This window comes from Solenopsis invicta, chromosome 16, assembly GCF_016802725.1.
Source record: "Solenopsis invicta isolate M01_SB chromosome 16, UNIL_Sinv_3.0, whole genome shotgun sequence".
Taxonomy (NCBI): Eukaryota; Metazoa; Arthropoda; class Insecta; order Hymenoptera; family Formicidae; genus Solenopsis; species Solenopsis invicta.
The window spans coordinates 7,240,283-7,259,205 of NC_052679.1; the positions used below are offsets into that span (position 1 = coordinate 7,240,283).

The 18,923-nt window shown below is 33.0% G+C and overlaps 1 protein-coding gene across 18 annotated transcripts in view; it reads right to left on the reverse strand.

The window, feature by feature from the left end:
* The window catches only part of LOC105204888 (potassium voltage-gated channel protein Shaker), a 114,125-nt gene that overhangs the window by 59,652 nt on the left and 35,550 nt on the right, over positions 1–18,923 (reverse strand). The window contains exons 1-2 of one of the 18 annotated variants that reach the window (XM_039458931.1): positions 3,490–6,063; positions 1,273–1,362 (exon numbers count right to left, since the gene is read on the reverse strand). The exons of 16 other annotated variants lie outside the window; for them this stretch is intronic. In XM_039458931.1, coding sequence (XP_039314865.1) covers positions 1,273–1,298 — 26 coding nt within the window. In that variant the 5' untranslated portion in view covers positions 1,299–1,362; positions 3,490–6,063. Of the gene's footprint in view, positions 1–1,272; positions 1,363–3,434; positions 6,064–18,923 lie in introns of those variants that run through there. One more of the 18 variants, XM_039458930.1, reaches the window with a different exon arrangement.

An 18,923-nucleotide genomic window follows, 5' to 3' on the forward strand; every position in this document is an offset into this window, starting at 1 on the left:
GATTAACTCGAGTTAAGTTCAACAGAAAGGTAATGTTACCTAAAACAACACGCAAAGAGATAATAATCCTAAATCAGAGAATTTACACAAACATATTAGAAATTCAAACTATTCAAACTACAATTTAATATATATTTCAAAATATTTTAATTTGAAATATTGGAATATGAATTTAGACAGTAACGCTATGAAGATAAATAAATAAAAAAAAATTAAAATTTTTTAAAATATCATAATTCAAGGAGCTAAAATTCACAAATATATCGGAATATCAACTTTCATTTAAAAATTGATACATAAAATCCTTTCTAAAATTTCAAAAAAATTAATAATAACAAGAATTTCGTCAAATAATCTCAGCTTTTTGAACTTTATTTATAAAAAAAAAAAAAAAAAAAAAAATATATCTACAGAGTTTACAGAATAAATTCTCTCTTTCTAATTCTCATTTTTACGTTCTACTATTTAACTTTCGCTGAACTATTTAATGATTAATGCTTTAACCTTTCCGTTTTTAGTAAAACACAAAATAAAATTAATACAACGAAAAACTTGCGTGACGTCAAGTGATAACCAGAAAATTGTTTATCATGTGGACTTTTTACGCCTGGCTACATCATACACAATGTCGTAGGCAGGGCGGATCCCCAAGAGTGTTGCCCCACCCGTCAACACAAACTCTGTTAAAAACACGTTTCAGACCCGATTTCTCAAAAGCAGGAAGTTGCAACATCTAGTAGAATTATGTAAACAGTTATCGGTCACGAAAGCACTGATCAAACGATGCCTTCTGATCATTAATTTTTTGAAAAATCGTGTAAAGTAGTAAGACTTTTATTAAACTCTGTAATAAACCTTTATTAAATTCTGCGGAAGATTAAACGGTTTCTAATTCAATGATCTATATCCCCAATAATTTTTTTCTTTCCTTCTGAGCAGCCTTGCATGAATCAATTTATAATATAAAATAAATTTTTCAAATCAAATAAGTTTCTTTGTAGAATAAAAGCAGACACATTTAATGCGCGCCAAAAAGGGCTCAAAAGAGAATCAATGGAGATAGGAAAATGAAGACTACCAGGGGCAGGAAATAATAAGGAAAATCAAGCTATCAATACGTACATGTGTTGATTCGTTCATTCGTTCGTTCGTTCGTTCGTTCGTTCATTGTTCGTCCGTTCGTTTATTCGTTTTGTGTGTATGTGTGTTTTGTGTAACCGTACGTGGTGTAGCTGTGTATGTAGCTGTGTCAGGATTCTATGATGGACTCACCCGCCAGCAACCAGGATCATCTGCATGTTGCATGGAGGCGGCCTCTTTGTTGCTTTTTCGCAGAGGGGTCAATCCGGAGCGGTGAGTCCTCTAGTTTGGCATGCGGTGACAGAATAGAGCTATAGAGTAGGTAACTAGAGAGATAACGGAAGGAAGAGAGAAGGTCACTGCCTTGTTCGAAGTTTGAAGCGATACGCAATTGTGCCAACTCTTGTTTTTTTTATTTACCGATATATTTTCACTTTTGTAACATACTATTATCTCATATATATATATATATATATATATAAAACAATACTGAACTTATCATCAAAATACTTTATAACACAAGTTATTAAATAATTGCGCGCGTACAATGATCCCAATAAAAAAATGCAAAATTTTACTTCAGTACTAATTAATATTATAATTTATTACTTCGAACAAAGTCAAAAAAAAAAGAAAGGTGACAGATGTAATAATGAGAAGAAGATTCAAAAGTACTTTCTAAAACGAACTAGCATAGTAAAAAACGATGAGAAAGAATAAAAGTCAAGATAAGAAAGTCGAATAGTAAGAAAAGTGACAAGAGGATTCAATAGACAGAAGTATACATATGTATAAACAGAATAATTCGGAATTATACCATTTAAAGTTTCGGTGACGTGTTAATCCAATTGAAATAAAAATGAGCCGAACAAGTAAAATTAATTTAAATCTTAATTTATTAAAATACATAAATGAAGTTTTAAATTTCTATAAAAAAGTTGAACTCTCCATCAAATATTTTTAATCAAAGAATATTTCTTATACACGAAATATTTCAAGGGGAGAATGATTAGCCAGACAATATTCATAATTAAAAAGTTCTGATACACAAAGTTTTAAGATCATAAATAAGAAGTTTCTTTTGTAATTAATTTTAAAATTTACAATCAATTTTAGTTTAATACATTGATTTTGCCTTGACATAAAATTTGATTAGAATACTTAAAAAATATCAATTTAAGAGCTTACTCAAATTAATAACCAAATATTTAAAATATTTAAAGTAAAACAATGCGATTATAATTCTCTGACCAAGTTTCTTCTTCAACAAAAATATGAATTTATTCTAGTTTTACATTCTCATCTCAAACATTCTAACGCGTTGCGAAATATCTGTTCTAACGCGTTACCAAAATTTTCGCTGGTATCACCAAATTTTCCTGTCTATCGAATGGCCCATAACAGGATTTCAACGTTATAAGTTTTGTAAAGTTTCACATTTTACAGAACGATGATTTGTAAAACAAAAAAAATTATATTAAAAAAAGTTACTACCTTAAATTATTGACATGACTAATCGTAGATGATTGTTTTCACGGTGCAATTGCAAAAAGAGTATATCATCTATGTTACAAGGATTGTAAAATTAAATATTTTATTTTGTTACACATATCTGATGCGATTTTAAACAGATACTAATAAAAGAAACGCTGTAATTGTACTAGAAAGCATTTAAAAAAGATAGAAAAAGAGAGAAGGGAGAGGGGAAGAGAGGAGAGAAGTAGAGAGAAAAAAATAAAAGAAAGGAAAGGAGAAAGAGAATGAAAGAGGAAAGAGGAAAGAGGAAGAGAGAGGCTTTTAATAATATTGTGTAGTCTAATAACAAGAAACACTTGTCAAACAACTAAGAGATTACTTAATTATTTTGAAACAATTTACTGTAGAACATACGTTTACGAAGGCTCCTCGGACTCTAAAATAGCTTCTAGAATATCATTATTTTATATACTTCCTTCCTGTTACAGGACATCCTATATACAGCATGTTCCAGAGCTATCGCATTTCTTTTGAATCATGGATTCTATGATTATTTCAAAATTGACTTTTTCTTAGCAAGAACGTGGAAGGAAATGTAATTACAGTCTCAGAAATTCTAACGTAAAGTACTAATTAGACTATTATTTATACTTTATGTAAACCAAATTTAACATGCCGAAAAAAAATTTTGAAAAAAAAGACTTAAAATTAAAATTTAGAAAATACAATTTTCTGGAAAGAGTCCAAAACAAAGATAAGCTAGGAATAAGTCAGTTTTAGAATCCGAGAATCCTTGTCTAATGGAAAATGCAACAGTCTTTGGACATTCTGTATATACATAGAACTAGAGATGTAGATAGAGAAAGAGAGAAAAGTACAGTGGCTAACTGGCGATGGCCCAGCAGATCGCCGTGATGGCTTGCGCTATTGTACCTTCCCGCATGTTGCGTCTAACCACCAACCGAGGCCCGTGTGTTACCCACACACACACACACCCGTTGCAGGACCTTTAACGCATCCACTTATTAAGAGTATCGTTCACTGTCACGATGCACTATCACACATTTGTCAATGACGGCAACCAGACTGGCAACGGTACTACTACTGAAGTATTCCATTGCGTCAGCACGGCAAACGTTGCGAGAGGAGTAATTCGCGTTTTAAAATTCGCCCGACAACGGAGTAATCAAGCGCGAGACAAAGCACAGATCACCCACCGTTACCCCGAATGACTCGTAACGATCAGTTGAAGATAACTTTGCGCGATCGTCATTAAACTTCAATTAAATTTCATTTAATGGAACAATCTTGTTTTTTTTTTCTTTTGTAACGGTGCTCGAGGATGGAGGCTCTGGGGCAAGAGTGGAATCAGAAAAGGGAAAAAGAACACTCGTCCTCGATTATATTGCTTCGATAAACTATCGTATAATGTCGTTTGGAAAATCTTTTCCGGGACACGTTCAGACGAGTCCACCACGAAATGCGAATCTCTGATGTTGTTTCATTCTATCTAATTTGTAGATCTCTTTTGAATTCTATCAAATGTATTTTAACTTCGTATACATGAAAATAGTCTTTTGAATTTTTCGTACAGTTGGAAGAAAAATAATTGCGTCGAACTGCAAATTCGTATAATTCTTTATCAATCGTAAAGAAGCTCTTTAAGAAGTAGTATTCAAAAATTTCATGTTCTACACTATTGTTTATCAGTGATCTCTTACAAGGTCAATTGATTTTGTCAGATGCGTCCATCTCTGACCACGTTTCTTCGTTATTCCCGTCAATATCGCGTTGAATTTTGTGTCACATCGGAATAAACTCAAATATAGGGAAAATAATGAAAAAAGAAGAAATATTAAATAGGAATATAAGAATCGGGAGAGATCAAGCAAACGAAAATTTAAGTAAACTTTTTAAAATTTTTCAGGATTACAATATCCCATTAATTTTTGCTTCTTTGAAGACTTGAAGCTTTAAGTATGTTAAAGACCTTTCAACAGCAATTAAATATGAAGTACTTCGAAGTACAAAAAGAACTAAATTGCAGTCTTCTTTTTTGGAGCCATCAAATAAACCACTATATTTATTTAGCCGTCAATTTGATTACTGTTTTATGATTTGATTACCGTTGGATCCAGATCTTTGAATGCAAAATTTTTTTTTACGAGAATTAGTAAACGTTCGCAGAACGCGGCTTCTGCTAAGTTGTTCAATGTCAAGCGCCAATGTTTAATTGCCAATATAAAAAGTAATAAAGTAACGTGCTTATGTGCTTAAAGAGTCACTAAAGAGATTTAAAAAATCCTATTCCAATTTGAAAAATTCTTGAATCGACTACCTATTGAAGGAATTTTAACACACCGTTTCATATGACAAAGTTGATATCATTATATATTTATCATATTTAAAAACGACGGACGACAATGGTAACGGTAACGTGCCCGCCAACCAGGCGGGTCCATCAGTCCATTCGCATCATGTGCATAAATCAGTCTAGATCAAGTTTATCATTCTATCGACAGATTCATGAATCTCCGGCTCGTATAAACCGAGATCTCGGAATGGGACAACTGGGATGAAAACTGATGTGTAAGGAGAACCCAAAGTAAAATCAAATCACAAGATTGAAACACCAATAACGGCACACGGGATGTTATTCTCAGTTACGGCCGGGTCCACCTCGACAACCACGTTGCTGCGACTGCCTTGCGTAACCTTGTCGATCACCAAGAAGCGGACGGACAGTGCGTGCTGACTAAAGGAGGAGCTGGCCGAGGAGTGACAGGCGGGTGGAAGAGAGGAGGCTGATCCAACGAAAAAGAGAGGGGAGTGTGAGCGATCACTGTCACAGATCACACTACTAGAGTTCCCGCGGAGTAGACTGGTCCGCGAAGAGAACACGTTTCGAGCCGTAGCGAGCCCGGTGGGTTTCTGAATCACCGAGTGGTGCGTGTCAGGAGTACGGCAGTAGCGACCGGGTAAGTGGTAGCGGGAGGAACGGGAAAAACGAGAGGGCGAGAGAAAGCGAAAGAAAGACGAAGGATGAGTGGGAGTGAGAGACGTGACGACACGCGTTTAGGCGGCAACTTTGAGAGCTTCGACGTAGCACTCCCGTCTTGAACGGCTGCACGGGCGAACCGTGCGTGGTGACCACGAATGGTCCACGCAGGGTGAGAGATCGGGTGCGACCCCCGGTGGGACGTTGGGGCGGCAAAGGTACAGTGGAAGGCGCCGGTCGAGGAACATCGCCTGGAACCGCCGCGGCGTTCTGCGGAGGCGCCACCGTGACTGCAAAACCTCTCTCTCTCTCTCTCTCTCTCTCTCTCTCTCTCTCGCTCCCTCCCCTCGCGCTCCTACTCTCTCAGGAGTTAGAGTTGGTTGCGCGATGCACCCGTATATACGTACACGTGTATGCGCGCGCGCGCGCCCGCGCACGTGTACGTGTCCATGTGTATGCATTGCATGCTCGCGTACACGCACGTAGCCTAAACGTGATCGAAGGATGCTCGTGTGTGTGTGTGTGTGTGTGTGTGTGTGTGTGTGTGGTGTGTGTGTGTGTGTGTGTGTGTGTGTGTGTGTGTGTGTGGTGTGTGTCTGTTTGTGTGCATGTGTCTGCTGTGTGTCTGTCTGTCTGTGTGTGTGTGTGTGTGTGTGTGTGTGTGAGTGTGCGCGCGCGGATGAATGTGTTTGTACGGAAGAGAGAAGTAGGTGAAATCCACCTTCCCTACCCACCCCATACCCCACCCCATCCGGCCCGTTCGTGCTGCTGCTCGTGCGTGGGCTTTCGCGGCCATCGAAGTCGATATCCACCCCCGCCCCGACCAGTGGCTCGCGTATTATCTTCAAACGTTTCTCGGACAGTCATTTTGGGGATCCTCGGGGGTATCCCAACTCTTCCCTCTCCCAACTACCCAAACCTCTTTCATCATAGCTTGTAAATACCTGCTTCTTTCTTGTCTACCGTGAAGATTGATAAAACACATATTGTGTATAAATAAAATTTTAATTCATTAAATTATGAAAGTTCATTGTGCGCAATATTGGAGATTTCCTCGGTGTTTTCGTAAACTGTAATTAAATGCATAGATCGAAATTCAAACGAGAACGCTGTTGCACTTCATCAACGGTATAGTGCAACGAGCAAGATGAGCTTATTAATTTGTAATTACAGAAAATGGAATAAAAGCAATCTTTGAACGCTCCTATATGCTATAGAATACACGTGATTCACAAGCAAACTTCTACAACTCTCTTGATATCTCCAAAAGATTCTCCGAAAAGAGCTTTCGATCCCTGAAACCCAGAGTAAAAGTAAATATCACGTAAAAGCGAAAAGCTGTTTAACCATTGAATCTCTCTGCTTGTTAAATGGTAGAATTTTGATATTCTTGGTTAAATAATCTTTAATTTATTAAAAATGTCGAATTCTTCGAAGAAAGCTTAATTAAGAAACGAACTTTATCAACAAATTATTTTAAACGGCAAATTATTATCACGATACTTAATAGCTATCTAGGCTCCCCTAATTTTAAGCACCAACGCCTCGCCGCAGGATATCCCGACCTGACCTCGAATAACGCGAAGCAATTCCCAACGTAACTTAGGAAATATCGTGCGATCGAGCCCGATGGAACGATGTAGATGCGCAAAACGACAGTATTTTATCGCAACGCATTTCATTTGTGATCATCACATATGCCCAGTATTGATATTTCGCCTCTAATATTTTTTTACATTATTATGTAACTTTAACATATTTGTACAACTACAACTGTAACATAATTTCATATGCCTCTTAGTTAGCAATTTAAGAATTTAAATTTAAATTATACAAGAGAAGAAAAATTTTCAATTTCTTACGAAGCTATAAAAACTATAAAAGCTTACGATCCTGAGCATGATGATAATGAACAAATGCGTTATGTGTATACGCCATCTAGCGGACAGCTGTTGAAGCTGAATAATCACGTGGCAGAGTCGCAAGCTCTATGACGCTTTTAAAGCTTGCAATGGTATCATCAGAGTTAAACACTGTGTTACCATCTCGACAAGTGTAAGAAAAAGTCAACGAAATCTCAAAAATCTTATTCGTACAAAGTACAAAATTCGTTATATTATTAAAATATTTAAGTTATTATTAAATCTTGTTGTAATTTTATGTACAATTATTGCATTTTTTAAATCATTTCCACGTAAGATTTTGTTTTATTTTTGTAATGTAAAAAGAGCTAATCAATTTCGCAATAACATAATAATGATAATTGGTTTCGTGCGCGCACGTGTGCATGATCAGAGTTACTGATATAAAAATTTACATTTATTTTTTTATAATTGTCACTAACTTCTGGTGGAGTTTAAAGTGCGATTCTACGCATATTTGCGGCATATGCAAAGTGTTACACCATGATACAGGTCATAAAAGATATTGTCAATAAATCACATGTTGAAGTGTCTCGTCTATATAAAACTTATTTTACATTAATTATAAATTAAACAATTGATTTGATGTAAATGTATATTGTTCCACTATCTACGTGAGATTATACATATTGCTATTCTATATTTTAATTAGTTTTTCAGATGTGTTATATGTTATTAAAATAAATTTAGCTTTTTCCTGTTCTTTTTAGAACACGAAAAATCAATATTTCATAGAGAAAATTAAATAATTAATTTCACTTAAAGTCAGTTGAATTTTGTGTAGAGTTAAATATGAGCAACAAAAATAGAACATAAAAATACATCTAATAAAAAATATTAGTCTGTGCTTATATAACAGCACTTTTCGTATTTCACTGTTCCTCGGAGATATCTGAGTGATTTTTAACGCGTCAAAAACGACTGATTGTGACATGAGACGATGTGCCAACCTCTGGTTAACATAAAAAAGACTGTGATAGTTACGATTACATCAGTAGTGTATCAAAAGATATGGCCAGTAAAAATAAGAATACAATTTTCACAATATCAAATTCAATCTGTCCATATCTTCTGTAGAACAATAAGAAATTTTGGCTCAAAGCAAACATCTCGAAAACATCCCCACCCAAAAAATTTCAGGATAAAGAATCTTAACAATCTAAAGAAATTAATATAAATCACAAGAGGGCTTTAGGTGCCGTATTCTAACAATTGCTTATGGAGTTATTCGTTCAGTGGCCCGTCGTTTTTTAGTGATCCTAATATGCCAATACATACAATAACTGACAATTGTTATAAGGCATTTTTACTTTCGAACACTTCTAAACTTTTTCAAGGTACACTTTTAACCTTTAATTACACATACTTCCTCATTATTCTTAAACTTAAGTGTATCATCACACGAATGTACATACACTTGAGTGGTTTTTTGTTATTTACCTTTTTATTCGGCTATATAAATTTCGAGTTATACAAAGTTAAAACAGTAACATGAAATTTTATTAATATGAATTTTTAAGCAAAATTTTTATATCGAAATATTTTTTCGATATATCGATTGTCATTCTAGAGAGCGGTGTCTAAAAACATTAGAGACATTATTCATGAAGTAAGATTAAGGAGAGGTAACTCTAGAGATTGAAAGTAGTCACGAAAAATGTTCCGTGTTCGCTGAATGGAATAACTTGTAGCCTCGCTATGGAAACATTAATGACTCTTAACGACAGTTTGGTTATTGTTAACGTCATTGCGTTGATATATGGTAAAAAAGCTGTATAAATATATAATAAAAATGAAATTGTCGTAGAATTACAGAATAGACTTGCCAGATTTGATTACCTCGCTCAACTTTTGGAAGAATTGCTGCCTGGATATTAACAATTCGTAAGCACAAATAATTAACTGGATATTTATATTGATATTCGGATCTATTAAAAAAATATATCTATTCTGATTATCAATATAAAATGCATTGCTCATAAGTAAAAATTTATATTCAATTAATGTGCAAACAATTTTAGGTAATGCAAACTGACTTTAGTCAAAGTTTAGTTGAAGTAAGCTACAAGTAATTCTGTATTATTCTAAATTTTATTACAAATAAAATGATATTTGATGATACGATTATTACAAATAAAATGTACTTAACTATACTATTTTTACAAATTATCAAAATTAATTATAAAATTTACTTCTATATTTCTGTGTATCAACACGTAATGTGATAGATTGTATGTATACGAGGTGTGATCAAAAAATAAGGTGACTTTTCATTTTTATAAAAAAATATTCATTTATTCATCCAAAATTATGTTATCCCCTTCAAAATAATCCCCCTCTGATATAATGCATTTGTGCCAGCGCTTTTTTCAGTCGTTAAAACATTTCTGAAATGCACTTTTGGGTATTGCCTTGAGCTCCTCCAGCGATGCAGCCTTAATCTCCTCAATCTTCGCAAATCTTCGTCCTTTCATAGGCCTTTTCAATTTTGGGAAGAGGAAAAAGTCGCAGGGGGCCAAGTCTGATGAATACGGTGGCTGAGGCATGATGATAGTATTGTTTTTGGCCAAAAAAGTACTCACTAGTAACGATGAATTTCGCTGACACACGTGTCATACCCAAAACATCCGTTAAAATTGATTGGCATGAGCCAAACGATATGTTAAGATCATCAGCTATTTCTCTAATCGTGATTCGACGATTTTTCAACACAATTTCTTTCACTTCCTGAACATTTTCGTCGGTTTTTGACGTGTTGGGGCGTCCAGAGCGAGGTTCATCGTTAACATTTTCTCGGTCCTCTTGGAATAACTTATACCATTTATAAACATTTTTTTTGCTCAAAGTTGACTCACCGTACGCCACTGTCAACATTTCAAGAGTTTTTGAACACTTAATACCATTTTTTACACAAAAATTAATACAAACTCTTTGCTCCATTATTTTCAACAGCAAAAAATCGCCGAGCACGCAAACACGAGTCTAACCTTTATGCCTCTCACATAAAAACAACACATGCTATATAGTCAAAACTGTGAATATATGATCGTGACGAGTGTACCAACACAAAAAAAAAAAATTTTGAAATTAGAGTGTACAGAGCGCGCGAAATTCAAAAAGTCACCTTACTTTTTGATCACACCTCGTATATGTATATTGATCATGACTTACTTCATGATACTGATTCAATATGGCGACGCTATAGTCCAAGTTATTCCGTTCAACAATCCCGGAATATTTTTCGTGACCAACTTTTTTCTCCCCAGCCTATGCAGTTAGCTCTCCTTAAAGTGCGATTTCACGTAGCTATAATATCCAGATATTTACCCCTACTTTACCGAAATTTCCCATAATTTCTCATAATTCCCCATAAATCCTCATAATTTCGGTAGAGTGGGGATAAATATCTGGATATTATATCTACGTGAAATTGCACCTTTAATCTTACTTCATGACATCATTTTATGCTTATTGTTTAACGTTAAACAGGGATAAAATATTTCTAACGAAATTTCTAATGGTATTTCTAAAGTTTCTGAACGCAGGAAAATTCTAAACAATAGAAAATTAAAAATATAATTTTGTAACAAGGTGCTGTGTTTCTTTTAAACTAAACTAATTTGTTAACATTATTTTTATAGATAACCATATTACAATCATTTTTTCCTTCCACCGATTATGCAGTGCATTAGATTTTTATAAATCACGTCCTAAATAATGAATATTTCTTTACTTTGAGTCTAGAACCTGTCAAACAACACTTTAACGAATGTAATCATTCAAGTTTCAATAGAAAATATTAATTATAAACAAAATTATTCAATAAAATAAAAATGAGTGCCATATTATCCTCTTCTCCTCACCTAAAAAACTAAATTTTTCAATCATTGACAAATGAAACTTGATTGTCAAAAAATTAATTGTTATAGTCTTAATACATTATTTCTAGCGGCAGATATAACAATCAATAATTCAAAGCTCCTTATATCACAGAAAACGATCAATTCATGCTATCAATGGTTCAATGGGCATGAATAGATATAAACTCCATTTGTATTCCCACAAACATAAACAAGCACGCACTCCCTTCATATTTCACAGGAAATAGACAACAAAGAAGAAATCGCAAGTACGTAATGACCACTTCAGATACTTCAAAAGATAGACAAGAGTATTGAATAACGGATCAGGCATATTTCTATTCATGCGATCCATAAATAATCGAACGAATTGATTTTGTCACAAAATTCGTCTACAACGACCGCAACTTTGCACGTTTGTCTAAATCCAAACGCGAAAGCATGTCTACGAACTCTTTCATTATTTAGTTACTTCAAAACAACATTCCAAGTTCACTATTTATTTGGAATCAAACAATAGAAAGATATCAAGATACGGAATTTATTAAACTCCCGCAGATCACGTAGGAATTTTCGAAGACTCAAGTTGATTTTTCAACTTTGAATTATTCGGCGGATTTTAAAACTCGAATATATACCAAAAATATGTAAAACACATATAAAAAAGAAGATATTATCTCTCAGCGATCCAAGTAATCTGACTAAATGGTGAAATTCAAAGTAATCCGCGGAGGATTAGATTTTGCATTATTATTTAAATTGTTAAATAAATAAATGAATATTTTTTTGTAATACTTCTTACATAGAAACAAAAAGGAATTTACTACCACAACGGAATTATAGCTAAAACCTATTTTTCGTTGAAAGATTTTAAAAAAATTTGTTAAAAAAATACAAATTTGTCACTAAAACAAAATAATTTATCTCTAATAGATTTTGGTTAATATAACAAAAAATGTTATAGCGAAATAATTTGCAAATTCAACAGAATACTTTTGAATAAATAAAATTAAAATTATTGATAAATTTTATTTACTCTCTGTATAATAATAATTAATGCACTACATGCTATGACAGCGTACTATGCAAACATACCTTTCTTCTCTATGTACATTTTATGTACATGTGTTTCACGACCATCTTTTGATAAAGAGCTATTTGAAAGTTTCAAGACAGAAAGCTATTGCTGTCCGGCATACCTTTTATCAATATCGTTATAAAGCAAAGGCCTTTAAAGAGCTTCCAAATGTTCAAGGACGCAAAGAGATGTAAGTTGTCACGTATAAAGCATGCGCTTTATATAAGTGGCCTCAGACGTTCGTATTTGGCTAAATTTCGCATAAATATCACGTTGTTAAATAGTCATGTAATAGGAGATAATAAACTTTAACTCTCGTTATGAAACAACTTTGGAATAAATTTTTCACTAGTATGAAAAAAAATCGGTTTTTGATGTAGAATATATCTTCCGTACTGACATCTATAGTGAGAGAAAAAATTGTAGTGGTGGCAAGGGGACAATCATACAAAGTTTGTCAATAGAATTATAATATATAGTATTAAGTGAATTATATTATAGTTATTGAGTAATTACAACCATTTTTTATTAGTTTTTTTAACAGTTTTTTCATTTAGTTGCAATAATTATAATATAGTTTACTTAACTATGCATTATAATTCTATTAACAAAATTTGTACGGTTGTCCCCTTACAGTTGCCACCACTACAATTTTTTCTCTCAGTGTAGGCTGTGTAATTGCTGAAAGTGTATTTACGTATTTGTATTTTACCTATTCACTGAATTTCTCAAATAACATATATCTTTATAGGGCTATAAATATTTTTATATTTTGTACAATCTATTTCACACTCTGTGCACAATTATCATTAAAAATTTATATTAAAATCATATTTGAGTGATTATCACGTTAAGATAACGCTGCGCGCCATGTCAAATCTTTCCTAGTTAATAAGAATTTTCGAACCTTCTTTACGCAAATCTTTTTTTGTTTTATAATAATATTTATCACAATGTTTTTCTTTACTGTTTAAACGATCCTTTTGAAATAAGTATCATATCTGATTTTAATAACTTATTAAAGATAAACTTATTTAAGCATGTCGAAACGTACGTATAGATGTTCTAGTAGACGTAAAAGAATTAATATTGCAATTCTTTTTATATTGCATTCCAGTAAATAAAAGATTAATAGATAAATAAAAATAAAAAATCGATACAAAACAGAATCCCAATAGAAATAATAAATTTAATAACAAATTCAAAAATAAAGAAATAAAAGTAACAGCGCGAGAATGTAATCGCGCGCGCACGTGCGCGTGAAATAAATGACCGTGTTTTTTTCGCTCCAGATTCAAGTCGAAGCTCGCGCGCGCGCAAAATTTAATTTACGTTTCAACGTCATAGGTAAGGCAGGGATTACCACGAAAGAGCAGACGTAAGCAACGTAAAAAAAGACAAAAAACTAGAATGGAATCGATCGCAGGACGCAATTAAGAAAGACGAGAGATGAAGTCCGCGTTCGTTGGACTAATCGTAATACGCAATAGAAGAAACGCGATACAGAGAAACTTAAATAACGATACGTGGGTAGATAAAATGGAAAGATAAATGTAATGTGTAAATGTAAAAGGAAAACATATTGATCTTCCAGCCTTTTCAGTAAAATTAAATAATGCTATTCTAATTTAAACGTTTAGGTAATTGTATGTAAATAAGTAAAATATAAATAGCGGAGAGGGGGGTAAGATGACGACCTTAAGATTTGTCGATTTTTGCTAATTTCTGTGATAATGTGAAAATAACAATCTATTTTTTTTTTTTAGATTTACTAAAACCTTGTTTATCATCAGTAAAAATTAAAAGTTGTTAAATAAAGTAGAATTTCTTAAAATTTAAATTATTTTAGGACATGTCAATTTCGTCATCTTGCCCCCACATGCGGACAAGATGACTTTTAATACCGAATAAGGTAAAAAAACAGTCCAATAAGGTTAAAAATGTACTCTTATGAATAAAAAAAATTTATATTATAATATAATAATCTTATACTATTTTGATATTACAACGTAGTTAAAGAAAAACGTAAATAAAACAAAAAAATATTTATATAATCTGCAAAAAATAAAATTATTAAAATTGTGATATACATTACGATACATATTGCGATTAAAATTGCATTATAAATAGTCAGAATGCTGTTAAAACCGAAAAAAACCAATGCACAAATGCATTACCTTGCCTATGCACAACTTTCGTCATCTCACCGCTAGTCATTAGTGTTTATTTGTTTATGAAATATAAAATATGGCAATTTAAAAATTGAAATATATAAATACGTTATTGTGTACGTTTCTAGCTATACAATATTGTGATTTTATAGAGAAAATAACAATATTTATTACAATTATATTATTCCTTATGATCACATACTAAAAAGTTACGGATCGGATACGGATGCTTTCAAAACACATTTCTTATTATATTATCTATTCTTGTGGACAGATTGAAATCAAACTATCACGGATTATTTGTTACCGTCTAAAGTCTCTATTAAATTAACCCTTAAACACGTAAGTGGGTCTGAGAGACCCCATATGAAGTTTTGAACGCTTGCTATGTGAAGACGGAATGAGATAGGAAGTTTGGACCAAGACGTAAAAAAAGTTTGAAATCTCCTTTTTCAATTGATATAGCTGATCAACTTTTTTGGTCAACAGAATTCGAACGGCACGGCAGCAAAGTTTTGTTAGGGTCAATGCGACCCATATAGTGTGTAAGTGAAACTTTTTTTGTGAGTATTTTACATAAAAAAACTGGACCAATTACGTTCGAACAGGTCGATTTGATGTTACTCGCATATACTCTGTCTAAAGTTAGAATACTATAAAATGTTGTAGAAAAAAGAGTTTTTCCGAAATATATCATGAAACACATCAATTTTTAATTTTAGACGCGATTTAATAAAAAATTCCTCATATTCGCTTTGTTACATAAGTACATTTTTTAATAGAAATGACAATAATATAATTTTTTTTGAAAGTATGAATTTTTAGCTTTAAAACGCCGTATTGTAAAGTTCTTTAAAGTTTTTTATTGCAAAGATATGATTTTTTTTTAATGAATTTTTAGATGCCCAAAAATACCTCATATTCTCCATGTTACATAATTATACTTTTTAAAAGAAATGACTTTGCCAAATTTTATTTTTAAAGTGTGACTCTTTAGCTTTAAAACGCCGTATTTGAAAGTTCTTAAACATTTGTTGTTGCGAAGATATGATTTTTTGAAGGAAAAGTGGATTTTTGACCAATTTCTCATTTTTGCTTAATATTGCTTTTATAACTTCACAATAAATTATTTTTCGGCAATGCCGATTGTGCAGTCACACTCCTGAGATTTTGAACTTTTGTTTAAAAAAAAAAAAATCGTAGAAAAATATTGATTGTAATCAAAATTATAGCTTCTCAAAGTTGAAAAAGTCTCCCAGACCCAAAAATGTGTTTCCGTATTTTACAGGATCGCTGTGTTTAAGGGTTAAGCATCGGCTCGTTATTTGTTATTAACTTGGAAAAAAACAATCGCCATCTTCCCCCCCCCCCCGTCGTCCCTACACGTTAAATTGAAACGTAAAATCGATGCAGTATTGGATCAGACTTAATTCGTTGATCTCACGTCTCCGTGAGTTTCAATAATTTTTACACTTTAGCAATCTGTCGAAGAGCAACATTGGAAAAACTTACGACACTTCAAAATTACGCGATTTGACGCATGCATATTGGCAAACTTATTTGCTTCCTTTACAGTTCTCTCGAAGTTACAAAGTGTATATTGCATAGATCCTGTAAAAGTCTATGTCTATTGTAATACTTTGGTTTCAAGTCAGCTTCTTACTAATGCAATTATGAAATGAAAAAGACTTATCGGCGCTGTTACGAGAAAAACATGTAATGTTTCCTACATTAAAAAAAAATGTATTATATGTATTTGAAAATTTTTCAAGGAAAGTAGCTTCCTGAAATTTCCTGGTAAAATATAGCATAAAGAAAAATTTACTTTGCCTAGTAATAACTCTACAGTATATTTATCAATGCACAGAAAAAAAAATTAGTATTAAATCAACAATTCATTGTTTCATATATAAGCGAAAACATAAAGTCTTCTTGGAAGAATTTATAATCTTAAATAAATATAATTTACTTACATGAAGAAAAAAATGTTTTATTTTTTTATAAATTCTTCTAAGAAGATTTATATTTTTGCTTATATATAAAATAGCAAATTGTTGATTTAAATCTAATTTTTTTTTGCGTAGATATAAAATTCTAATTACTCAAGACTAGTCGGTTAAGAAAAAATATTTCTGTTTCGTATAATTAATTAATATTTCTCTTTTGCATTAAAATAATATTTATTATTTAATAAATGAACAAATTATATGGACAATAATTTGTTCTCTGACCTATATATACAAAGATATTTCTACGTGAACTAATATTTATTAAACAATCGAATTTTTTCACCTTTTTATATCGACATTCATAGAGCTTGTTACGTTTTCTTCGTATTTCACTCTTATTGTAATATCTTAATATTATATTAATTTTATATAACAGTCGTTAAATTGGCAAAGCACACTCGCGCAAATAATTATTTGCATCAACATCATTTTGTCACACCTCACGTGCAAATTCTCGATGAAATCATGCATGCGCGTTCTCGCAATGCAAACGTTTGGAACGAATAACGCACCACTGATGCTTTCAAATTGACAAAACCATAATAATTGAAGAAGCAATTGTGTCCATAGAAAAGGAGTATTTTTACAACATTGGCTCGAATCCTAAACAGCCAAAAGTATAATATTATATAAGAAAGAGGCACTTTTATAAATATAATATAATTATTGTACTTCATATTTTTGATTCTTCAATTAATAAATTAACGAATTATCGGTTTCGAACACGCTGGCAAATTAGCTGAAACATAAAACTCAGTAAAGGGAGGCAGGATATTTTCGTAGCACGAGCAATAAAAAAGAGGGGTAGCAGGTGGTTGGTGAGGCGCTTATTTTATTTTTTCCGGTTTTTCCTCGTGTATCTTCCAAGCAGAAGCCAATCTCTTTCGGAGTTGATACACCGAACAAAACATTCTATAAGTCGTTCGCTGCGCGAAAGGCAGCATCGCACCAAGACATTGATAACCTGGCAGTGCGTGAAAGCTCTTTCGCTCAAGGTGCAAATTTTCCCCATTCCATTCCATATGGCAGCGCATTCCAAGCTCCGATCAAGACACGATGGGCGACTTCGAATTTAATAATTTCACGTTGTCTCGATATTTTATGCACAAGATACACTCGAGTGATTTCTCCTTTTTGTATATCAAATAATTTATGGATGTGAAAGGGACAGTATAAATTAGGGTTGACACCCAGCGTCATCGCTTTATACTCTACAAATCGATTGCATTGATTAATTTATGTCCTATATTTTAGATATGATTTCTATTATTTTATATATCGCTTCTATATTATATGTACACTGGTCTACTTGTTTTATTTCATATACTTGTAGGCATATGCCACAATTTTACACATGGGATCTACTACTGTATCGCTCCTTAATATAATATTATCATGCTAATATTATAAGATGCTTCAGGAGGGATTTCGCTGGATTTATTTTCGGAGGATAATATATATATATATATATTCTTTTATTATCATTCGATCGTACTTTCGTCGCATTGTAGCGGCGGGGGTACAACCAGTAAGCGGTCCAACATCGAACATCGCAAGCTTGTGTGTGTTTTATAATGCCTTGTGCTGGTGGATGTGTCGAGGGATCTCGGGGAGGTCTGTGTCCGTCGCCGAAGGTCACACGATGTGGGACATACAAAGCATCTGTGAACATTGTGCATTCGGCATCAATGGAAGCTGCGTGACAAGGACAATGGAAACGCCAAAAAATTAAGGAGAACGGGCAAGGCAATATACGAAGTCTGGTTTTCATAGTTAATCATGCTTCAATTCCTGCGATCTATCGTGTTCTCATATAATTTTTCATCAAAATTTCCTTATACGATTATTCATTATATTAATATTTATTATGCTGACTCTCTCGCGTCGTCTAATGATGCAAACATGAAAGGAAGAAACCATACATGTGTGAGAGCTATCGAATCGACAGAAGCACGTGAGTCACAGCGAACATATAATCGTATTTCCCTCTGATGTTTCGACATGGAAATACCACGGTTCCGTTCTAGGTATCTAATGACGAGTACTCGATGGATCGCACGGAAACAGAAGAGGAAGGATATTGGATTCGACTGTTCCACATTGACGTAGACAGTTTCTCGATCTAATCGGCATTTCTAACCGAAAAGATTGAATACAAATAGAACGTAATCTTGCTTAATTATAAATACATGGTTAAAGAAACAAATAAATAAGTAATTAAACTTAGTTAACGATAAACAGTTAAATTGTACATTTAGAAGAGTTGAGAGAAAATAAAGATATTGAAAACATAAATTAACACGTTTGTCCATCTAAATGAGAGAATCAA